The sequence below is a fragment of the Nesoenas mayeri genome, assembly GCF_963082525.1.
Source record: "Nesoenas mayeri genome assembly, chromosome: 1".
Classification (NCBI taxonomy): domain Eukaryota; kingdom Metazoa; phylum Chordata; class Aves; order Columbiformes; family Columbidae; genus Nesoenas; species Nesoenas mayeri.
The window spans coordinates 152,739,548-152,764,607 of record NC_137541.1 but is presented as its reverse complement, the minus strand read 5'-3'; the positions used below and the strand labels follow the sequence as shown (position 1 = coordinate 152,764,607).

General features: G+C 40.9%; 1 protein-coding gene across 1 annotated transcript in view; it reads right to left on the bottom strand.

Annotated features, from left to right (window-relative positions):
* The window catches only part of COL4A1 (collagen type IV alpha 1 chain), a gene marked incomplete at both ends in the record, with an annotated part of 132,487 nt that overhangs the window by 23,829 nt on the left and 83,598 nt on the right, over nucleotides 1–25,060 (bottom strand). The window contains 19 exons of the mRNA XM_080363190.1: nucleotides 6,245–6,397; nucleotides 7,001–7,090; nucleotides 7,635–7,802; nucleotides 8,209–8,322; nucleotides 8,662–8,812; nucleotides 9,105–9,202; nucleotides 10,661–10,765; nucleotides 10,859–10,951; nucleotides 11,294–11,462; nucleotides 12,299–12,490; nucleotides 16,805–16,875; nucleotides 17,621–17,704; nucleotides 18,622–18,717; nucleotides 20,483–20,647; nucleotides 22,234–22,269; nucleotides 22,948–23,032; nucleotides 23,767–23,808; nucleotides 24,287–24,340; nucleotides 24,539–24,583. Of these exons, the coding sequence (XP_080219316.1) occupies nucleotides 6,245–6,397; nucleotides 7,001–7,090; nucleotides 7,635–7,802; nucleotides 8,209–8,322; nucleotides 8,662–8,812; nucleotides 9,105–9,202; nucleotides 10,661–10,765; nucleotides 10,859–10,951; nucleotides 11,294–11,462; nucleotides 12,299–12,490; nucleotides 16,805–16,875; nucleotides 17,621–17,704; nucleotides 18,622–18,717; nucleotides 20,483–20,647; nucleotides 22,234–22,269; nucleotides 22,948–23,032; nucleotides 23,767–23,808; nucleotides 24,287–24,340; nucleotides 24,539–24,583 (2,011 nt within the window). The remainder of the gene's footprint in view (nucleotides 1–6,244; nucleotides 6,398–7,000; nucleotides 7,091–7,634; nucleotides 7,803–8,208; nucleotides 8,323–8,661; nucleotides 8,813–9,104; nucleotides 9,203–10,660; nucleotides 10,766–10,858; nucleotides 10,952–11,293; nucleotides 11,463–12,298; nucleotides 12,491–16,804; nucleotides 16,876–17,620; nucleotides 17,705–18,621; nucleotides 18,718–20,482; nucleotides 20,648–22,233; nucleotides 22,270–22,947; nucleotides 23,033–23,766; nucleotides 23,809–24,286; nucleotides 24,341–24,538; nucleotides 24,584–25,060) is intronic.

Here is a 25,060-nt window from a genome sequence, read left to right as displayed (position 1 = left end):
TACTCGCAATCCTGCGAGAAGTTTTACTCACGGTCGTGGCGGCGAGGCAAGCGGAGACTCCGTTCCGGGGAGCTGGGGGGGGGCCGTGGCTCCTGGCGGCAGTGGCTAAGCTCGTTCTCCGAGAAAACTCCAGCCAAAGGGAAGTTTTCGACGAGAGTCCCGTTTTTAAGAGCTTGACCTGACTGCAGTCATTCCTCCTATTCCCAGAAGCCCCCCAAAAACATCCCCCACCCTGGGTGTGGGCGCCCAGCGGCTTTTGCCACTAACGACTCTGGCATGGGTGCTCTGGGGCCAGACAAAGAAGCTGTTAGGCCCACGGCAGCCAGGAGAGAGGGGGATGTGCCCACTCCTCCATACTGAAGGAGGGAGGGGGAGAGTGGGGGCAGAAGAGGGGGAGAGAGGCAAGGGGGGGTTGCGTTCTGCCACAATCCCACCCTGTGACTACAGTCATGGTCAAGTCTATAACTCTAGAGTGGTGTGACAGCCACCTCTTGCCTCCAAAGTAAAAGGGGACATTCCTGCCAGTGAGCCTTAATGTCCACTGTGGATCGCCATATCTCATATGTTGAATTACCCCTGCCAAATAGTTATTAATAACAATATACAATAGAATTGAAGTAATTGCAACAATCAACAATTGCCCAAGGTAATTAATGAGTCCCAGCATCAGTCACAGTTCATTAGTGTTTCCATTCCTGTGACTGCCTTCCTTCTGAATGGCTTGCTGGTTTTAGCTGGATCCTTTTCCACCCCGTCATTGTTGGTGGTGCTTTCACGGCACCTGGATGCTTTTCCATCCCTTGCTAGTGTTAGCTGGATCTTCTTCCACAACAGGAACAGAGATTTTGTAGAAGAAAAACCTACAGCAACACTCATCAGCTGTTTTAACCTGAGCATTTGGCTTACGCAAGAGTAGCAGCTTTATTCTGCATTCCCCATCAGGCACTCGTGCACACACACATTAAATCACACGCGCCCAGACACCCATAGGCCATGTGGGGTCCCCGGCTGCTGCAGCAATGGGGAGCTGGTGTAGCTAAAACTTCACACCAAACACACACAAGCAAACACCTTAAGGCAACCACTGCAATGGGGGTTTAAGTTAAAAGATTAAGCTTCTGCTGTAACAAAATGGGCTGTATACAGCAAAATACACGTGCCTCTTTAACCCTCCAAAGCAATGGCTTATTATTATTATTATTATTATTATTATCTTCAAATATGCATAAAAGCAATATCAACAACAAAAGTAGTTAAGGCTGCTAATACTGAAACTTCCGTAATGCAAAGGCACATGTCCAGGCCGAAGCAAAGACTAGTGCCATGATTCTGCTTGCTGCTGGTCAAAATCCTCTATTAGTCTCTTAATATGAGACAGCTTGTATACAAGCTGCCTTTTGAACTCCCTCGGCAAGGTCCGATAAACCTTTTATAACAATTGCCACTGGCTCCCCACGTTCCCTGGGATCTATACCACCAGCCCAGTAAGCTACACGAGATGTAATGGACTGATCACCGTCTGGACCATCACTTAAAAATACCCCTGGGCCCCAGAAACCTGTGGCCTCGTCCTTACTCAATAATATTCTATCACCCCCAGTAAGTGAAACGCGCCAAAGATATTCAGTCTCTGTCTCGCCCGGCTTCCGTGAGAATCTAGTTTGTAAATCCTCTAGCTCCAGTCCTGAATATGGCGTGCTATGGGTGGCCATGCATGGTTTTCTGCCTCGTCCATCCGTATGTGTTTCAGTTCTAATAAGAGGACGCACGTTCTTAGTCTCTACTCCCCCTTCATCAGCGCTGTTTTCAGAGTCAGTATCTCTGTCGAGAAGCGGGGGGGGTCGAGGAGCACGCCTGAACTGGGAGGACGCTAGAGGAAGCTCTCATATTAATTAAAAAAACTCAAGTTTTTGTTCCAAAAAAACAAGTTTCTGTTCTAACAAGCCAAATCTCTGTTCTAAATAATCCGATCGTATGCTTTGTCGCGAAAAGTCCTGTATTAGACCGTCAAACTGTTCGCTCTGCCACGAGAGGTTTTGCTTTAAAAAGTCAAACTCTTCGCCTTGCTGCGAAAGGTCCTGTTTTAAAAGGTCAAACTGTTCGCTCTGCTGCAAAAAGTCCTGCTTTAAGGAGTCAAACTTTTCGCTTTGCTGCGAAAGGTTTTGCTTTAAAGAATCAAATTGTTTGGTTTGCCACAAAAAGTCCTGCTTTAAGGAGTCAAACTTTTCGCTTTGCTGCGAAGGGTTTTGCTTTAAAGAATCAAATTGTTTGGTTTGCCACAAAAAGTCCTGCTTTAAGGAGTCAAACTTTTCGCTTTGCTGCGAAAGGTTTTGCTTTAAAGAATCAAATTGTTTGGTTTGCCACAAAAAGTCCTGCTTTAAGGAGTCAAACTTTTCCCTTTGCTGCGAGAAGTTTTCCTCCATTCGGTGCTTAAGTTTACACAGATCCTGTGCTATCTTTAAGCAAACACACAAACTGAAGCACATCGTGCACCACATAATGAAAAACCACGACGCAAAATGCCAGGTTTCTGCAGAAATGTTACTCAACCCTCTAAAAAGTACCTCCATCTCTGATATTGTGCACGACTACGCCAAATTATCACGGAATATTACCCCGAGGTTAATTTAAGGGACAACAGGGTCCAAAGCAACCTTTATTAAACCGGTGAGAACAAGGTTTTAATATTCCAAAATTGACTTAAATACAGGTTCGAATATCAGCTGAGGAAACTTATTTAGGGGCGGCAACCACTACAGCAGGTGGTCCACAGAGTGCATGCACGTGGCTTCACTCAAAACAATGCCAGAGTCGCCCCTGAGTCCCGGAGAAGCACACGCTTGCCCAAGCCTATCGCGGAATTATTTTAAAGAGATACGCGTACTTGTAATGAGTACAGAAAGTGTACACTCGCGATTCCGCGAGGGTATATTTGTAATACACTCGCAATTGTGCGAGGAAATAATTTAAAGTACATGTGCAAACGTGCACAGAAAGTATAAATATACTCGCAATCCTGCGAGAAGTTTTACTCACGGTCGTGGCGGCGAGGCAAGCGGAGACTCCGTTCCGGGGAGCTGGGGGGGGGCCGTGGCTCCTGGCGGCAGTGGCTAAGCTCGTTCTCCGAGAAAACTCCAGCCAAAGGGAAGTTTTCGACGAGAGTCCCGTTTTTAAGAGCTTGACCTGACTGCAGTCATTCCTCCTATTCCCAGAAGCCCCCCAAAAACATCCCCCACCCTGGGTGTGGGCGCCCAGCGGCTTTTGCCACTAACGACTCTGGCATGGGTGCTCTGGGGCCAGACAAAGAAGCTGTTAGGCCCACGGCAGCCAGGAGAGAGGGGGATGTGCCCACTCCTCCATACTGAAGGAGGGAGGGGGAGAGTGGGGGCAGAAGAGGGGGAGAGAGGCAAGGGGGGGTTGCGTTCTGCCACAATCCCACCCTGTGACTACAGTCATGGTCAAGTCTATAACTCTAGAGTGGTGTGACAGCCACCTCTTGCCTCCAAAGTAAAAGGGGACATTCCTGCCAGTGAGCCTTAATGTCCACTGTGGATCGCCATATCTCATATGTTGAATTACCCCTGCCAAATAGTTATTAATAACAATATACAATAGAATTGAAGTAATTGCAACAATCAACAATTGCCCAAGGTAATTAATGAGTCCCAGCATCAGTCACAGTTCATTAGTGTTTCCATTCCTGTGACTGCCTTCCTTCTGAATGGCTTGCTGGTTTTAGCTGGATCCTTTTCCACCCCGTCATTGTTGGTGGTGCTTTCACGGCACCTGGATGCTTTTCCATCCCTTGCTAGTGTTAGCTGGATCTTCTTCCACAACAGGAACAGAGATTTTGTAGAAGAAAAACCTACAGCAACACTCATCAGCTGTTTTAACCTGAGCATTTGGCTTACGCAAGAGTAGCAGCTTTATTCTGCATTCCCCATCAGGCACTCGTGCACACACACATTAAATCACACGCGCCCAGACACCCATAGGCCATGTGGGGTCCCCGGCTGCTGCAGCAATGGGGAGCTGGTGTAGCTAAAACTTCACACCAAACACACACAAGCAAACACCTTAAGGCAACCACTGCAATGGGGGTTTAAGTTAAAAGATTAAGCTTCTGCTGTTACAAAATGGGCTGTATACAGCAAAATACATGTGCCTCTTTAACCCTCCAAAGCAATGGCTTATTATTATTATTATTATTATTATTATTATTATTATCTTCAAATATGCATAAAAGTGTCCAAAACCATTTTTTTTCATTCAACGCCACTGACAATCTTCCATAAAAATACTGTGTCTTTCCCACACAGTGTGTATTTCAGAAGCTTATTTTTCTCTGCTGGTACTAACTATCTTTGGGTTGAAGAGGATGAGATGGGCAAAACTGGCAGGCTGTAGTTTGTTTGGAACCTGCCTTTCCAGATTGTGTGAGCCTGGCCAATGAGTAGACTGTGAGGAGCCAGGAAAGGGTAGAGCACACAAGTTTGCAAGAGTGTATTTTAAGTGCTAGATAGCAGATAGAGTCAGAAATCAAAGAAATTAACCATTTGAATTTCTCAGCAAAGGCTTCTTTATATGCATGTAACCAGTGTGGCTACTTGGATTTCTGGAAAGGAAACAATCCATCAGTCAACCCACAGGCCAATAGTAGATAGGAAAGTGGTGAAAAACAACCTATGTGGATTTGTTTTAAGCCTTTTAATACCATCATTTACATTAAGATCAGAAACAAATGAGGAAAAATTAATCTAGATGAAATCTTTATAGGCTGGGAGCCTCATCAAATACAAGATGCACTTCACTTTTTATCTTGCCCTGCCTCGCAGTCCCTGGATCTCTAAGCCGGGAGCCACGGCCTATCCACAGGCCCAGCTTTCTGTGAGACAAACCAAGACACATGAGCCCACATGTCATTCTGACAAGTAGTCAGGATGTGGAGATAAGATTGGGAACTCCCCTCTTCCCACAGTTCAAATATAACTTAGTATAGTTATTGGTGATTCACTGCCAAACTGGAAAGGAGTCTCAAGTGCTCTGTCCTGAGCCCAACGGAGAATATGCTGATGAAATGTACAGATGACACTAAACTGGAAGGATGTGAAAAGAGGACAGGATTAGACTGCAGAAGGACTTTGAAGAGTAAAGGTTGAAAGCTATCATGAAATTCAAAAGCAGTCCAGAAGTAAAGGACCAAGGATTATAGGTAATCATAGAGTTGGCTGCTGTTTCAGGAAAGGGAAATTTCATTCTTGCAGGGCCTGAGTTGAAACACTTCACTTGTTTCAGCAAAGTGCACTCTAACAAGGATGCAACCAAATAGGGGAGAAGTCAGAAAGGGTAACAAGAATTATAATTATTTCAGAAAAGATGATTTACAATAAAAGGCTGAAGGATACGGCTGAATGAAATGGAAGACCACATGATCGCAGTAGCTCCTTTCTAAACTCTACACTTCTATTTTAACTAAAACAGTTATAATTTATCTAAAAACTCTCATAGAAATTTAAAATAAAAAGTAAATCGTAATTAAAAAAGGACAAGGAATTAAAATACATAAAATATACACTATTTTTTAAAAGAAAAACAGAAGAGAGAATGATCCTAACTAAATTTTCATGTAGCACTAAAAATAAAAATCCAATAATGTATTGTCTAAAAAATCAAATATCTCTACCACCATTAAGCTTCTAAATAGAAAGTTGATTGCCTTTATCCTGCATGTTTGCAGATGTTTCTAAACTGACATAAATTGATCTTTTGGTTATCAGTGGCATACACATGTGTCATTCCTGAAAATTCTTCAGGTCACAAAGAAACATGTGCCAAAAAAGGCCCTTTTTCTCTTACAGTATCAGTTGGCCTTCATGGCCTCAACAGTGTTTCCACTTTATGTTTTACATGAAACACAGTTTTTATCTTCTGGCAAGCTCTAGTTACTACTTTTGAATTATTTTTTTTTATTTTGAGACAGTCTTCTGATAAAAGAGGAAAAATGGATTTTTATAAGGACAAACTGAACTTCTTCCATCCAAACAAAACCCTTTCTCCCTGTGGTTAATCTTTGTTTCTATGGAGTTGAAAGTTACTGGAAAAATATCTACATTTGCTGTGTGAAATTATTTCATCTTATTTTAAAAACTTGTCTAAAACTAAGATACAACTGGCCTCAAGGTATTGCTGCTTAACAGCAAAGGAGTGTTAATTACACTTGTTCACAGGTAGAGACTAAAGTTACCTTTTTCTCCTTGATCTCCCTTTTGGCCTTTGAGACTAACCATGTCCATGTTGTCCATCGTTCCAGGTTTTCCTGGGAGACCGGCTTCACCTTTATCTCCTTTGACACCAGGATCACCTTGTGGTCCAACTACACCTTTGAAACCTTGGCTACCTATAAAGGAATAGCACAGAATACTACAGTGTCACATAAAACTTCGTAAAAATATTTAGTAGACAACAACAAATGAAATTAGCTATTTATCCAAACTTTGAGCACCGAATACCATGCTCTGGAACATCTCATTTATCTCATATGAAGATTTTTACCATGACTTCACAATAGCTCTGTCAAAAAAGCTGACATATTTTTCCAACTTCACAGCCATTAATTTTAGTCTCTCAAAACAACAGGGATAAGAGTTTGGCAGTAATACAGGGCATTATTTGAAGGATTTAATTAAAACATTTCTGCTGGCTTTTTACAATTTCAAACACAGTATTTTTCTTGGAGTAATACCTATAGCATTTCACACCCAGTAAACCCTTTACATTGTTGAAGAACAGATCAAAAATCCTGGCTCAGTACCCAAATACATGACTGTTTCTAGGATATGGCTTTCCAAATTTCACTATTTCTAACTTACAGGGAAGTTATTTGATACAAAACACTCCTTAGGTCAAGCATACTCCTCATATTTGGTCATTTCCAGACTTGTCTTCTGTCAGGAAAAAAGGTGGATTTTACAATTTTGATTTTGAGAAAAATCTTTCTTACCTTTTTCACCAGGCAACCCTCGATCTCCAACTGGTCCAGGAGTTCCTGGCAACCCAGGAGTTCCCATAACTCCCATTTCTCCTTTGGCTCCTGAAACCAAAGTGAAAGAGTAAATAACAGAAATACAGCAAGCAGAACAAGAAACAGAATTATTTACTCCCTATCATATTAGGAATCGCACTACTTAAGGAAAAATGGGATAAAGAAGATGATTAATCTAAAATAGCCTGACAGAGAAAACAACAGTAAAAAGAGTGTTATGAAAACCAGAATAAAACACAGTTTATAGTGGGTTTTTGACAGATTCTTAAAACTTCCTATTACAGTAAATAATGCTGTGATTGATAAAGGCATTACTAAAACCACATTCTGTCACTGAAACTTCACAGAATAACCCCCTTTCATTATTATAGGCTGAAGGCTGTTTCCTGCAAGCTGCTGGATTTGATCCACCAAAGGACTTGAGCAGCAGTTCAGTTATACGTGCACAGAGCGGCTTTACTGACATCAGCCCGTGTTGCCGCAAGCCTGGGCTCTTTGACAGTTCAGCTCCTGACCCAGTGAAAGATCACGCTACCACAACTTAATAAAACAGTTGTCAAAGGTGCTGGTTTCTGAGGGAAAAGCTGTTTACCTGCCGATCCTTTCAGTCCAACGTCCCCCTGTGGACCCGGCAGGCCAGGTAACCCCACAGACCCTGGTACTCCAGGCTGGCCCTGGCTACCTTTATCCCCTTTTGGTCCTGGCATATCTAGACCTGGGATACCAGGGAAGCCCCTTTCTCCTTTTATTCCAGGAAATCCTAGGAAAAACAAGAGATACAGAATTAGTCCTTAATGTAGCCTGGGGAACACCATTAAGAAGAATACCCGATAACATCCAACTGCGGTTCAGAAATTACATGGCAGGAAGAACGAAGACTCAAAGCCAGACAGCAGAAATAATCCTAATTTTCTAAGTGAAGCTTTGATCCTGTGTATGTTACACACTGATGACGTGCGGAGACTGAACAAAATGGCAGGTTTTTCTCAGGAGGCCTCACCTGCATTTTGGAGCAGATGGAGGAACCCACCAAACATGCCCCCCCCGACTCCATGCACCCTCACTGACCTCACATTGTGAAGCACCTCATGAGCAATGCTTTTAACAATGTCATTTATACCAAAATCCCGCTCCTAAGCGCTGTCATGGGTGTCTATTCCTCTCACCTGGCGGTCCCTGAGGTCCTGGCTGCCCGGTAGGTCCTGGTGATCCCTGGGGGCCCAGCCCTGGTGCGCCTGGGGGGCCCTGCAAGCCCTGCAGTCCTGGGAGACCAGGGTCACCTGCGGGGAGACAGAGACACAGACTGAGCTTCCTTCCATGCTGTTTGAGATCTTGTTTGCTGAAGATGCTAGACAAGGTGCTTTGGGAGTGCTTGGCCAACAAGACCTTGTTTCAGCCTCTAAAACCTCCTGCCTGGGCTCAGAGAAAGGGCTGCTCCTCACTGCCAGCATTTGCTGTCGCTGGTTGGCAGGAGAAAACAAGGGGAAGGAAAAAAGGCAACACCCTGAGATATCGGTAGGATATCACAGTGGTGAATATGCTTTTTATTCCGTCGATGGGGGAGGGACTTTAAAAAAAAGAAATAGAAATATAGAGCTGTATTTTTCTGGTAACGTTACCTCTGAATCCTTGCTGCCCAGGTATGCCCGGGAAGCCTTGCTCGCCACGTAAGCCAGGCAGTCCTGGACTCCCCTTTTCTCCAGGGATGCCAGCTGGGCCTGGGGGGCCTGGCAACCCCTTTGGGCCAGGGAGACCCACACCAGGTTCACCCTAGCCAAAGAAACACAACTGATCAACACATCAAAACCAAGAATTAATTCACTGATTCTATTTGAATCACACAGAGCACTATATTGACTTCAGGGGAGAGCTGTAAGCTCTTTTGCATTCATGTTAAACCTTCACCCATTACTCTGTTCCTTTGTGTGCATAGTGGAAAACATAAGATGAAGGATAGTTTGGTCAACATTTTTCTTTTTTTTTTTTTTAAGAGCAGGATCTTTTCACACATTCTTGTTAACATGGGCAGTTACAGACAACCATGTCAGCAGCTGACACCTACTTTTTGACCTTGTAAACCTGGTACACCTGGCAAACCATCCAGGCCAGGGGTTCCTGGAGTCCCCGGCAGACCAGGCGAGCCAGGCTGACCTTGGAAACCTGTAAAACAAAACAAAATTCACATAATTCATTACTGTCTCTGGCTGTAAACATCCTCTGCTGTTTCTTCAAGTCTCTAACTGAATTATTCACATCCTCACAGGGACATGTTTAAAAAGCTCTATGTAGTCTTCTATGTCAAGCTTCTAGGGATGCCTCACCACAGTTTCAAACGCTGAGCTTCCTGCAGCATTTGGCTTCTCATGAGATACAACAACCCAGAAGAAACAAATGCTGAGTGTGTCCTCTTGAATGAATAGCTTGTGGGTTTATGTAATTGAGAAACATCCTGTCTGCAAAACTGGGTTCCCAAAGACTTCTTCAGAAAAGGCAACTTAATGTGCAAGCCATCAGACTGAGGGTTATACAACTAAATTCACCTGTGAATCAACACCTTTTGTTCAGTATATGCCGTGTGACATGTCCTACACATCCCACTGTGGGTTGCACACAGAAGATTTCTATGCCACAGTTGGCCGATGCACTGCACCTTGGGAAGGCATGTAGGAATACATACAACATTCTGCAAATCACTTAAAGAGCACTCACTCAGCACCAGCACACTAAATTGAGACGAAGTTCCTCTCCCAGGCAAAGGTCTTAGGGAGTGGGAAATACAGCTTTTAGTCTAAGCCACAGGAAAATCATTAGGCAGAGATGAATTCAAGGAAGGGCCATTGAAAGAAACGTATTTGATATGTCATTCCTTTCTTGCTGGCATCAAACAGAATACAGCAATCCCTTTCTGGATGCAAGAGACCTCTTCTGTTCAGGTTCATCCCATGCCAGTCTCAAAGGAACTAGAGGTGGTCACAGGTAAAGATTTACCCTTTCTCCTTATTAAGTCTTTCTGACCTTCCCAGTTCATTGGGGTGTGGAAGCATAATAAATGAAATAATAATGAAGACACACAAGAATTCTGGCGATTGAGGTGGTTGCTGAAAGACCAGCCATCCAGTTCTAAATGAATAGCAGCGTTGTGAAACACATCTCCCAAAAATCCAAAACTAGAATATGAACATTTAGACACCCTCTAAGCTATGTTCATACCTTGACAATGGCCATGCAGGGAAGACTAAACTTGTACTGAGTAAGCTGGTATTCTAAGAAAACCACTCTCAGCTGCCTGGGACACAGCAGAGCTGCTAGCTCTGGCCCAAAAATGTTATGTCAGCATGTTTTTTGACCAACCACACACGGTGCTTCATCTCCCAGAAAGTCATCTCATCTCTCAACAACCTTGGTTGCTGTACTGTACGATGTTCTACTATATCATTTTATATTCTGGCAGTAGCTCTGACACTGTCTGTACCTGCACCACATCACTGCACAAAGCGAGTGCGCATTGGAAGTGTTGGTTGTGGTGCTCAGGGACTTCCGCAAGGGAGGTTCTTCAGCTGCACCGCACAAATCTCACGCAACCGTGGCTCCATGCATATTTCAGTTACACCAGCTTACCTTTGGGTCCTGGAGGTCCAGGGAACCCTATACCTGGCTGCCCAACAGCACCTTTTTCTCCAGGTAGGCCGGGTCTACCTGGAAGCCCAGGATACCCTTTGTCACCTTTGCAAGTGAAAACAAAACAAATGTTAACATCTAGCTTCTGGGGAACAGCGCCGTTACGATCATCAGATAAAGATTAACAGGCTACCGTACCTTGGGGTCCAGGGAAACCAGGTGGCCCAGGGAGACCATCCGCCCCAGGAGGTCCAGGGAGTGGTACAGTTCGTCCTGCTTCACCCTTTGCTCCTGTGAATGTAAACATGTATTAAGTACAGGAAGCAATGAAATTACAAAAGAACATCTCACCCAGCAATATTAGTCTATCCATACCATTACAACTGACTTACTATGAAGTTTTTTCATGGAAGATTCATAGAAAACTAGGATGAACTCCATTTAGGATGAACCTAAACCATCCCATTTGGCATAACAAACTCTTCAAGAAAACTTGCAATTTTACTGCTGAAAGCAAAAACTTATTTAAATTAGGAAGTCTTTTCATTTAAATCTTAAATTCCAGTGATCCTCTTAAGTTGTACCACTTAAAGGGCTTTTTATTTTTTTTTCTAAAGCATATTATAGCATTACCTGGAAGGCCTGGTAAACCTGGGGTTCCAGCAAAGCCTCTGTCTCCTTTGTCACCAGGTAACCCTGCAGTGCCTATCCCAGGAGGGCCAGGAAAACCTCTTTCACCACGTACTCCAGGGAATCCAGGTTGGCCAGGGGGACCACGTTCTCCTTTCAAGCCAGCTGTACCCTAATTTTTGGAAAGTATAAGTGTACTTCTTGTCCCATTGGCAAGACAGAACACATAATCTTCACTCTTTGAAAATACTGTAACCTGGATTTAGCACAGATATCTGTAATGCTGGAGAAAGTGGAATTTTTATTACCAAGTTCAATGGAAATAGAACTGGGTTCCACATGGAATAGCCCATGGAAATCCTAGCGTAAAATGCAGCTAACTGGACCGTGTAGGCTGTGTTCCCAGTGGTGGCTCTGGGAGCAGATGTGAGCACCACATTAACTCCACATCCATACCAGCTGAACTCTGTCAGTGAAAACTTTGAAGCATTAGTTTCCACGAGAAGAGATGTATGCTAGAGCAGAATAGAATCTTGTTTTAACAATCTCTACTTGGAAAACCGCATTCCTTCAATCACCTCCAGACATCAGGTAACTCATCCATGACAGTTCTCACTATCAAGCTGTGAGAAGGGGAGAAAGGAACAGAACTACTGTCCATGCTCACAACTTTGTGGGGGAAGTAACCTTGCTCTATGGTCCTGAATGCTGAGTACAGTTAAGTCAGATCATTTGTCTGCATGACATGTAAAAAGAAAGGGTCAAAATCTAACTCCGAAATAGTCTTCTCACTAGTTCCAAGGAAACTGGAGTCTTCCTCTGAGGAAGAATAAACTACACAAGGTGAGGACAAGATGTGGAATAATGAATGAGGGCAATGAACAAAAGCATTCATAAGGGCATAAAAGCATGTGAATTCTCATCTGAAAGGCAGAATGTATCGGACAGTATGCAAACATAAATGAACACACAGTAGGACAACATATAAAGATAAAGAAATACAAATACCGCTGCTCCTTTCGGACCCTGGAGACCTGGCAATCCATCTTTCCCTGGTCTGCCTTCTCTTCCAGGAGTACCTGGTTGTCCTGGGAAACCAGGATCTCCCTTTTCACCTTTCAGGATAGAATCATAAGAAAAATCTCCTGGTTCTCCTTTTGCCCCAGGGCTGCCCATAAGTCCTGGAGTGCCGGGGGGCCCCTGAAATTTCATAAATTCAGATGTCATCAGTTGTCCTAGCAACCCTTCAACTGATACAAAAGGAAACAAATCTTCAGAAGTAAAAGAACAGACTCAAATCAAGCAAAACATTAAGTTTTCTATGGAGGAGGTCAAATGAGAATATTTTCCAGGACACAGCAGTGTGAATAAGGAATTAATGCAAATCTTATCTTGACCATTTGGTCATTTAGCGTATCACAAGTATATAATTTGAGATGGCACATATAAACTTACACCACTTACACAAGAACTGCAGATCATGACAACAAAAAACTACTCTGAATTTTCAGTAGACTACCCCCTGGATTTCAGTTGCACCTATTTATATAAAATCAGCATCAAGGAAAATGAGGCTTTTTAAAAACGCATTTTCAGAGTTAAAGTGTCTGCCCCAACCTTTAAATGCTGAATTCTGTGACACAGTGGAACCTATTTTCCTGATGCAAATGCAACAAAAGTATATCTACATTTCCATGATAATTTACAATACCAGCAGAATAATACTAGTACCGGAAAACAACACTCTTCCAGTATGCAAAAACATAGCCAAATTTACAGGTTTAAATTCCTTATATAAGCCCGACCCTTTATTTTCTTTCTTTCAAAACCTTTTACATCAACTATAATATTGAATATGTAGATTGTCTACAAAATTAAATTAATTATCTTATACAAAACGCAAATGTTGTTTGCACAAGAGCTAAGGCTAATTGAAGGCTGAAAGCTTCTCCTTGGATAGTTTATTTCTGACATTTGGCTGATGCAAATATGTTTCCCTTCATTACTAACTGTCCTGGTTTTGTTAAAAACAAGTTTCTCTTTTAGTGAATTTTGCCTGTCACCTAAAGCCTTCATATTAGCTGCACTTTCCTGGAGAACCAGATACATATTTTGGTAAACTTAGCAATGGAATGCAAACTTATTGATAAGGACAGATTCAAATCTCGTGAGAAGGGCAATGAGAAACAGGTGACCAAGAACCTGACCAACTGTGTATAACATTCTGTCTTGGTTTTGTTAAAAACAAGTTTCTCTTTCAGTGAATTTTGCCTGTCAGCTAAAGCCTTCATATTAACTGCATTTTCCTGGAGAAACAGATACATGTTTTGGTAAAACCTAGCAATGGAATGCAAACTTACTGATAAGCATGGATGGACATCTCGCGAGAGGGGCGACGAGGAACAACTGACCAACTGTGTATAACATTCCATTCACGTGAATACTTCATATAAAATGGGAGATCACGAGGATCTCGTCCCTTTTTCCTTTCTCTTCTGCTTATGGCCGACATTAGGAGAGGACCTTGCTAGTCGTCCCTGCGAACTGAGGCCTAGTGAGAGACTGAATCCAGCTCTGGCTGGCTGTGGAGTCTAATCCAGGACTTTGGGTGCTGGCTCTGCAGTTGCTGAGACTTTCAAGATTGGTTTTGTATATTTTGTATTATTTTCTCTATTCTTATTAGTAGCATTAGTAAAACATCTTTAATTTTTCTCAACTCTCTTCTCTCTGTCTTTCTTTTTCTCTCCCAATCGCCTCTCCTGAGTGGAAGGGGGGAGAGGGAGGGGGAAAAGGGGGAAGTGGGGGGGAAGAGGGGGTTAACAATACATCTGCCAGGGTTTTATTGTCACCCCGCAATCTTAACCCTCGACACATTCCATTCACGTGAATACTTCATATAAAAGTGGGAGATCATGAAGATTTTGTCCCTTTTTTCCCTTCTTCTTATCCTTCTGCTTATGGTTGACATTAGGAGAGGGCCTTGTTAGTCATCCCTGTGAACTGAGGCCTAGTGACAGACTGAATCCAGCTCAGGTTGGCTGCAGAGTCCAATCCAGGACTTTGGTTGCCGGCTCTGCAGTTGCTGAGACTTTCAAGATTGGTTTTGTATATTTTGTATTATTTTCTCTATTCTTATCAGTAGCATTAGTAAAACATTTTTAATTTTTCCAGCTCTCTTCTCTCTGTCCTTCTTTTCCTTCAGATCACCTCTCCTTAGTGGGAAGGGGGAGAGAGAGGGGCTGAAGGGGGAAGCGGGGGGAGAAGAGGAGGTTAACAATACATCTGCCAGGGTTTTATTGTCACCCCGCAATCTAAAACCTCAACACTAATGTTCATTTATTTTGTACAATTAACAATCACAGTCAGTTGGTACTATCAGAATACTACATACATGCTCAGAAAGGAGTTCTGTAAGCTCTTCTGGGAAGAGATTACCTACCTAATAGTAAACCTATATGATTTCCAAAATTTAAATTTTTCCCTACATATTTTCTAGGACTCATATGAACTTTTCTCACAGGAACAGTCTCTCTGATTTCAAGTGAATCAGAGGGTAGTAAAGCACAGACTTCACGGGCAATGTTCACTTCTTATGGCTGGTGTGTGCCCTCTGCATAAACCTGAACCAGAACATAGCAAAAGGGAATCTTTCCATTAGCTTTGGTGGGCCCTTGATCAGACTGGGATGCTCTGGCATGGCTCCCAACAATGTGAGCTTGCCTCTGTGTAGTTTTTCCAAGCTAAACTATATGCCAGCTCACCACCTGGCTGAACTTGGTGGAGCAAAACAAGCTTAAAAGTATTCAGAACAGCAGCCAGTCCTTGTCTAATGAAAGACATGAACAGAACTTAAGAGGCAATAAAAGGAAAATATATAGGTGTGGCAAAACACCTGCTGAAAACAAATGCCAGGCATGAAAAAAGCTTAAACACATGAGGTGTCTTTTATTTTTCTCCACTGTTTCTTTCTTGGATCCCATTGGTGTGGAGGGGTTTTGATAGATAAAGATCTGTTGCTGAATTAGTCTGGCTCAAAGGTATCTCAAGGCCGCTTCGAGAAGCTGAGGGCAGAGTCTGCTGTGAGAAAGAGGGGCGTTCCTCAATCACCGGGGTCCTGGTGTGGCATGAATCATCGGATGTATCATCAGTGAGACTCCAGTGCATGGACAGCCCACGATACTCACTTAGCGAATCCATGCTTGGAGCGTGGACACGTGATTAGAATATAGTTGCATATATAAGGAGGCTTGTTTCTGTAATAAATGGCTTAGTGCGATTCACATTGAATCGACTTGTTTTGCTGAGTCCTTATCTCGCTCTTACACATTGGTATTGTTGTATTACTCAAGGACTGAATTTACTGTCTTATTTTTCATGGTGGAAATAGAGAACGGACTAGCTAACTTTCATTGGCTAAACTCAAGGATCTAGGCTTTATCTATACTCAAGGGAGAGAAATAGACTCCTTGAGTAAGGAATCCATACAGGTGGGATGGTTTAAATTCTGAAGGTTCCTCTCACTGCTGGTGATAGAGTGAGCCTGCCTAACTCCAGTGTGTGCTAGAACTGGTGCACATGGATGTCACTGAGAAGTTATATTGCCAAAAGTGATCAGCTGGAATGAGAAAACAGCTTGGGGATAAACAAGTCTGGGAAGACTCTGACGAACTCAGTCTACTTACATTAGGAATATTGTCAAAATCCACGTTATACTACAGGAGAAAGTGTGCTAAGGTAGGCCTTGACAACAGTGTACATAGGGACACTCAAGTGAACTCTGACAAGATCAAATGCAGTTGTGCTAGTACAGTGGGAATCTAGGAGTAATTTGTGTGACATTTTAGATAAGTGTTATACTTATAGCTGTTCTGCTTCTGATATCTGGCCTTACTCACTGAGAGTCATGTTGTGCTGCATTAACATAATTTACAAGTGATCATATTATCAGAATACTATCCATTTTCACAGCCTTCCATTATTTCTTCAAAACTACTAAGCTCTTCTGCTAACTAATTTTGTTTTACAGAATACATTTCTCAAATTCACACACATTTCCCAAAATTCAGACAAACTGCAGAAGTATGCTGCATGCCAACACGTTAGATTGCTTACACTACACTAGATGGCACTGTCTCTCTCTCAATATATATGTACACAACAGCAAAGAGTTATTGCAATGATTCACAAGGTCAGGGCAGACCTACATCTGTTTCCTGTAAAATCCTACTTCTTACCCAGCTCCACTGCTTAGCTTGCTCAGCCAGAAGTGTGTGTCCTGCTGAGTATGTGGTGGGCAAACACAGAAACATAGCCCATTTCTGACAGCTCTTTTTCCCTCTCTCAGAGCTCAACCACACTGCTTCCTCGTCTATTTTGCTATGCATAGTTCCTGAATTTTAAATCACTGTGCTGGTCTGTTTTTAAACAGAACTATTACACAACCACACTGATGATTACATAGTTTTTGATCACATGGCTCACAGGACACATAGCGTTTGGCAAGGCATTACTTACAGGTACCCCTGGAAGGCCATCAAGTCCAGGTGAGCCTCTGTCACCCTTGAAACCTGATTGTCCTGGAAAACCTGGTCAGAGAGACAAAAATACAATTCTATGTATTACATGCTTTTGCAAATAGCTCATTGTATGTGAATCCTTTGTGATCCTTCTCAAAGTGTCTCATTCCACCCCCAGTTATATCAACAAAATGCTGTTAAAGCCAGTGAAGTTGTCTGGATTCACGTGCTCATATGCTATAAGTGTCTGCATTCATCAACTCAGAAGCTGATTAATTTGACTTAGGAACAAATTCACCTTACTATTTAGACCTCTCATATAATGACTACAGTCCTGAAACTAACTAAACTGTATTAATTTTTCTTAACCACCACTAAAACGAACATTAGGCATAATATCATAATATCACTGTTTGTACGTGGCACTTTTCTCATGTGGTAGAAAAAAAAATAGTAACTTTTTTGGCCACAGAATTGATGGTAGGATTGGGAGCGTGTGTATGAGCACTGCCAAGCCTGGGCACATAGGGCAAATGCTTCCCATGTTATTTTTCACTTTCATAACCTTCTGTTAAAAAATTTGGGTCACAGTTTCCAAAGACCTTCCAATGTGGCCAATTTCTGCTTCCTTGGTAATTTCCGTCGATTACATCAGAAGTTTGGAAACAGGCCGAAAATAGGAACATTTCATCCTCCTTTCATTAGTCACACAAACAATTTGATTAGTGAGACAAAAAGTAATTAATTTTATCATATATGTTGCATTTTTATTTTAGCCTATGTAGTTAATTCTCAGGTAGTTAATGAGATTTACCTGCTGGACCTGGTGGCCCTTGTGGTCCTGGAAGTCCAGGAGGTCCTACTTTATCACATAAGGCACAAGATTCACCTTTGTCACCTGGGAAAAAAAAAAAAAATATATATATATATATATATTTAAGACAACTGCAAGCAAGTGGATTCAGGGAGAAATGTCAATTTAATACACTTCATGTTGAAAGAATAAAAATAAATGTGCTACTTCTAATTACAGGCTTCAACGAGAATTTATCAGCAAACTGATAATAGAAATTCTTTAAAATTTTTAAAGGGATGGCATGAAAATCAACTTCAGTCTGCAGAACACTTAAAAGGGACCAGGCTGAAGAGAATCGAATAGTAAAGAAATACACACTGAGTATAAAAGAAATAAAAGAAAAGCAGTTAGCAGAATGAGATTAGGAAGGATCAACCATCATGTAAATGAGTGCAGCTCATTTTTCATACATCCATTTAGTCAATGCTGCTAAAACACATGGTTGACAATCCTATTTATAGGTGCTACAATTTTAGCTTCAATTATACTCATGGCAATGATTCATAAAACATTTCCATTCCCAACTCATCTGCCCCTCTCTAATTCTTCATCTCAGATTTCACAACTTAAAATTGCCACGAACAGTTCAATTACACTTAATGGGGCTACACTCAACCCTCCCTTCCGTCCTTCCTTCCTTCCCTCCCTTCCTCCCTCCTTCCTTCCCTTCCTTCACTCCTTCCCACCTCCTCTTTCAACCCTGCGCCACCCATTATAATTTTCTAGCAACATGTAGGCTAAGTGAAACATAAGTGAAGTTTGTGTCACACAACTGAATACACTATTTCCTTCTTTTACTCACCAGAGGCTCAAGAAACATCTTCCATGTCCAGGAACTATTTGTTTAACTAACCTCAACTGCACTTTCTCTGGATCCAGCCTAACTTGCTCAGCCTCTTTATATACCCGGGCTCCAGGGTACAGAGCATTAGAAAGCAGTAACTTCAAAATAGTATTACCTTTCTCTCCCATCTCTCCTGGAAATCCATCTCTTCCTGGAAGTCCAGGAGTACCTGGTGCACCAGGTTCTCCTTGCTGGCATTGATCGATTCCGTCTGCAACAGAAATGCAATAAAAAATATTGTTTGACAAGTGCAAGTTTCCATTATAGGGCTGCATTTATGAATGTCCCAGCTGAATTTATCTATGAAGAGTGATAAGTCAGGATAGCATTTTACTTTTCCATTTGATTTCCTTTGAAAAAATTTATCTGGGATTCTGGATTCTGATTCCATATATACTGCTTGAGAAACCTCAAGAATTACAGAGAAAAGATAAGCTCTGCCATAATAAGGTTACAAACAACTTTCACATAAAATCTATTTTTATTGTAATTTTGGGTAAGAAAAGTGCTGCGCGTGAAATACTGCTGGTTTGACTCTGAAGAGAATGTAGAATACTGATGTTATGAAGAAATTCATTAAGTAGAGTTTTTTGTACCCTGACTTTTGTTTCCAATGTTTTATGAAACTTTCTAGGATAAGAGCAGCTTGTTAACATCTATTTAACTTCACACTGATCAAGCTTCCTGAAAACAAGAAGCTTCACACATTAAGAAACTGAAATAGGTGAAGAATGAGAACACTTAGCAGGCTTGATAAGGGAATACAAATTGTGCTTGTTCTGTTTGATGACACGGCATAGGCTCTGACCCAATACAATGCCAGTAGTCAAAATGTTAGTGTGAAGTTTGGCAAACAACAGTTAACTGAAAACAAATTGTTTCCCATTATGCACTTGAAGAGAACTGAAGAAGTGTCTGGGGAAGAGCCAGAATTAAGCAATGACAGAAAACATGCAGGAAAACTAGGAATTATTCTCATTTTTAGGGCAAAGTAAGATTTAGCTATTTAATTCCATACTCTAGGTGCTGGATTGTGTACTCCTTCATTGGCAACCACAGCAACAACTAGGGATCTTCAATTTTTTTGGAACAAAGTATTTTTAGTTCAGGAATTTCATAGAGAATAATGTTCCTTTCAATAGTTTGAGACTACCTAAACTACCGTAATAGGAATATTATTCCTTTTGTTGAAATCACAACTTAACTCACAGTATCAGTATCACCCATAGCAAAAGTTCTCCTTCAATAAAAGAGTTAAAACATCAGTTGTAAAGAGCTATGAAGCCTGGACCACTTTCATATGTACTTTTTCATTGCTTTGTTGTAGAGCAAAATCAAAATATTTTTCTCTTTAAAAAAGCTTTAACAGAAACTAATAATACATCGCTGTATAATGTTTTTGCCATTACTACTAATATTATTAGGTACTTGTCACATCATTACTAGCTTTCCTTTTACCTCTATAAAGCATGTGTTGACCCCATTCTCCTCTAAGATAATTTCATGTTACAATAAAGACTTCTGGCAGACGAGTATCTCAGTCTGCAGATCTTGCACCTGTTCAATCAGTACTGCAGACTCATAAATTGTGATATTGAACAGCTATCTTTTATGCTAAGAACAATATTAGTATCTGGGTTTTTTTAATTAAAAAACTACAAATATCTCTAGGTTGACACACTAAGACACATAGGAAATCAATACGTATTAAGGTCAAATATTCGGTTATATTGTAACACTATATGAAGTTATAATGAACTTTTGAAGAAATTTTTAAAACATTGGTTTAGCAAGGAATCCTTGTCCCAGGAAGGAAATAAGCAGCTTGCTGTGCCATGGAACAGCTTTTTTTGGTCCACTAACAAATCAGATGCATTCCAAGTACAGCTTTTGTAATCTCATCTCTTTTTCTTCATGTGCACACAATGTGCATTACTGAGTCTTCATTGTGAAAAGCAGAAAAGTGCTTCACCTACCTGTTTTGCCTGGAGGACCTGGTGGGCCAGGCAACCCCGGGGGACCTGGGAAACCATCTCTTCCAGGGGGTCCAGGTAAAGCGAATCCCGGAGAACCCTTTTCACCTTTTTCACCCCTCTCTCCAGGAACACCCGGTGATCCTACCCTGTCTGGAAGTGGTCGACCTTTGGACAGAGTAAAATGTACATGAAAAAAGGGACAGGTGAAAAGGCAGTCACATTATCAACACAATAGCTTCCATTAGGTTTCAGAGAGAAATGAAGAAATGTCAGTGCAAAATAAAAGAGGGACTGTATTTTTACTTTGGTGATCTATACAAAAATCAAGATTATATACTCACTACACCTCAGAGTAATTAATTTCTCTTAGGTCTCTAGACAAACACCCTCATTCTGTACTAAGTGTCTTTCTGAGATTTAGTTGAATCAACTTTTGCTGAGTCGTAAATCGTAGCGACACAGGAGGTAATTTGGCAATCACATTTCAAAACTGTTACACACTTCCTTACCTCATAATAAACAAAATCTTAAACACACTTAGAAAGTGACAGCTAAGAACTTCACTAAATAAGTATTCAACAATGCTAGCGGATTTCAGGAATGCTAAAACCAAAACTGTAGGAATAATAAGCAAACAACAACAAAAAAACAGAAGCAGTTAAACAGCTAGAAAAAAAAATACTTAGGATCTTCTTTTAGCTATTTGTACAGTCACACAGGTCTTTGTACTTTAATGAGATATTTCAGTTCACAACTAATCGCTAGACTTTATCGCTAAACCATTTTGAGCCTTCTGTAACACTGAAGGAAGATATGAAAGTCACACAAATCTCAATTTCTGTAGGGTAATAACAGACTATGGGCTACCATTCTTCTTGTCTTGTCACACAGAATTCTTTAGGGACTATTACAGCCTGCGGTACATAGTATTTCCTCCCTTAGCTGTGAAAAATTTCCTGGAAACTATCTGACCCTGGCTCGCATTAATTTCATGTTTAGTTCACTGTCAAGATAGAAAATGTGAATAAAGGAGGTAATAGTAGCATCACTGCAGGATGTGATAGAGCCAGGTTCCCACTGATTATTTGCTTAATTTTTAAAAAGGGAATATCATGGTTTAGTTCAAACACATGTACACGTACATATATACGTAATAGTAGTGTTGTCATGGATGTGAAGATGTTAAAACTACAAAAGAGGCAACATTTGCAGGCAAAAGAAATAACTTTTATTAGATGGCATGACAGTTAGAAAGAAGCAGGAAGCCTTCAGGAATTACTTTGGTGTAGTAAATGTTATTATTTCTCCCTATAAAACTTGTTTTATTATATTTATGCAAACACATATAGAGCTGAAGTGAGAGCAAAACGAATTATCTGCATATGTGTTAGGTACATATAGATAGGTACATATGCACATACCCACACACATCTTCACATTTTACAACCCTTGTTGCCCAGCGGAGCCATACTCTCTACCTCCTCTATCTCTGAGGACCTCTGTGCACTACTTCTTCAACTTAAAGTTATCAGGGCTCTACACAAAGAGCAAGGCTGGATCACATCAGAGACATGAGAAAAGCAACCTAGAAGAAGGGTCTAGGGGATGATCAGACCCCCAAAGAGGCCACTGCCTTGGTGTTCTGTAAGTCACACAGTAACTGGCAGCAGCTGTGGAGAACATCCCTCAGGAATCTTCACCCAAGAAGAACAAAGGAAACATGAACAAAATCAGTGGCCATAAATTCATACCTGGAGGTCCTGGGATTCCTTGTATTCCAGGGAAACCTTTCAGAAAGAGAGGTTTTCGGTTAGGTAATGAAGTCAGCAATGTCAACATCAGTGAACTTCTAGCACATTCTTATTCTATATCTAAGTGCACATTACAAACTAGCATGCTGTGAATCAAAGGTTAAGTTAGATAATCTATAGGTATCTGCAAACAATACATTTAGGGAAAAGGCCCTGCTCTATGCCATCATCTCCACTGATCTTTCTTCAGTAGGGTAAGGTCTGTAAAGGACAAAACGGGAAAGGGAATGCTTGATTTTCCCTGTTTACCGAAGAACGTTGTAAATTATGCAAGACAATTTTCAGATTAAAATGTAGCTACTGACTTTTTTAAAGGAGTCTCAAGATTTTCTGAATTGTTATTCTCTTTATGCTTATGTTGATTTGTATCTTTCTTAAAGAATCTTAAATAATCTCGCTGGATTATTTAACTGCCATCAAAACAGATCCCAGTTTATTCTTTTCCAATCTATAACTGGAAGGAAGTCTTATTTATGAGAAGAAGCATCCAACAAACTGCAATAAAATATAATAATCTGGAAGCAATTAAATAAATAACTGGAACATTTCACTGTCATATAGAGTTCCTGAGTTCATGGATAGTGCAATTTAAATTTCCTTTAATAAGAAAACTAAAAGCATAACTCAGTGAAAAAGACACGACAAAATACATACCTTTTTCACCTTTTTGTCCTTTTAGTCCAGGCAAACCTGAAGCTCCAGGCTCTCCTTTTTCACCTACTGGTCCAGGATCTATGAACTGAATCATGGAACAAAGACTAGGACACTAGACACATATGACTGTGCCCTCATTTGTATGTCCCCCATCTTGACCTGATAATACAGAGGCCATTTTGGTTTGTGATAACAATTTTGAGCACTTTTGGTTATATTTGGAATTTCAGACATATGTAACAACTGCTGCGAGAGGGTTGTAGCTGCTGAGGAATTACCAGAGAAAATAAATATTTCCTATTCTGCTGAAATTCTTTATCAGTAGTAGGATTAAGTAGAGAGCTTTATAGGATCTTTCTGAAAAAGAATGATGCCAAGAAACCTCAGCATGGTCTAAGCACTGATCCAGTAGGTTGGTATTACCTTTAATTTTAAACTATTCTGTTTTGGCAATTTCTGACTAATCCTATTTTTTATTTGAGTTGCTAAAAATATATTGATTGCAAAGCTGTCAGACTTACTCTTTTGAACTCTCTTTTTGATACCTGTATTGATTAACAATGCCTATCATTTTCATAGTCCAAAACATTTGAAATTCAATATTCTTTGAGAGCTCCTTTCCCAAATTTAAAAACATACTTGAAAGAACGGTATCCAACTTTTGTTTCCATTAAGAAAAAATGAGGATGTGACTGATTAGAATGAGATCAGAACATGCATAGTCCCTTTTTTTTCCCCACATTGTTAGAGCACTTTGACTTTCACAAAACTTATATTTTTATCTAAGTTTTAAATACAGCAAGAATTTATTTTACTTACTCTTCCTGGAGGTCCTGGAAAACCTCGTTCACCTTTGTCACCCTAATCAAAACAAAATTTACATTTTAAATCCAGAACATATTTTCTTCTCCACAAAACAGGATTTCCTTAGCAAATGAACACTTTGCTACAGATTCATACAACTTCCAAATAATAAGTAGCTGGATCATTATAATAATGAGTGAGTAGTTAGTTTGCAGACTTGTACTGCTTTACACTATGTAAAAAGAAACTGTTTTTCTTAGGAAAGTACATTTATACATATGCTGGCTGGGCAAAGACCTTGTGAAAATAAAGCCTGTATTTATTAATTCATGTAAGAGATCTAAACCAGGGACACCTAAGCTACCTTAATTTCGACTTCTCCTAGTTTCTCAGTGATGACTTCACAACTTAGTCAACATTCACTTAACACTGCTTTATGTGCATTCACTGCTTTAATGCCCATCTACGAACATGTCCACACAAGCTCATAACTTCTCATTCCGTGTGATGGGAAGCAAAGGCTGTGACCACTCACTTTTGCACCAGGCTCCCCAGGTCGTCCTGGAATCCCAAACCCACCAGGTAAACCCTGTGTGTAGAAGACAGCAAAATCATAAAAGACAAATACAGTTGCTTCTTAGCTCTGGCAGACACAGTGTTTTAAATTTTCAAACCAGTGTTTATGTAAATAATTCAGAAGGTTAGAAAACTTCAGCCATTATAAGACACAGACACTTCTTTGTTTTGAATGTAAGAAACAGTATTGGAAATTCAGCAAAATACATACGGCTTCTCCTTTTGGTCCTGGGTCACCATCTTTTCCAGGCTTTCCCTGTAAAACACCAAGTTCCACTCTGCTTAAACAGGCAGTAACATACACACAATTTCTAAATATGGTGGGTTAAACACTAGAAAAAAACAATCACCGTTGTAATGCATTAACCAAAGTGTACAAACAAGGTAACAAACACAGCTAACAAGGGAACAAAGCAGGCGAACTGTGACCGCCTACTGCTTAGGTTACTCAACAATTTACAAGCTCCAGAATTAAATAAAATCCTGCAAATCTCTTCCCAGATCCAGGAATAACATACGGATTTCCCAGTCAAGGAGGTTTCAAGAAAAAAAGACATAAACAGCACAGGAAACTGGAACCAGACCAAGAAACTTTTCTCTTCATAGCAATCCTTTTCTGTATATTCTTCAGCCCTATAAAACCTTTACTCATAGACATTTGGTGGCTCAGTTTCAGTAGAAGGCTTGGAGAGTGGCCCTGGATCAGATCACATGGTAATCTAGTGGTAAAAAC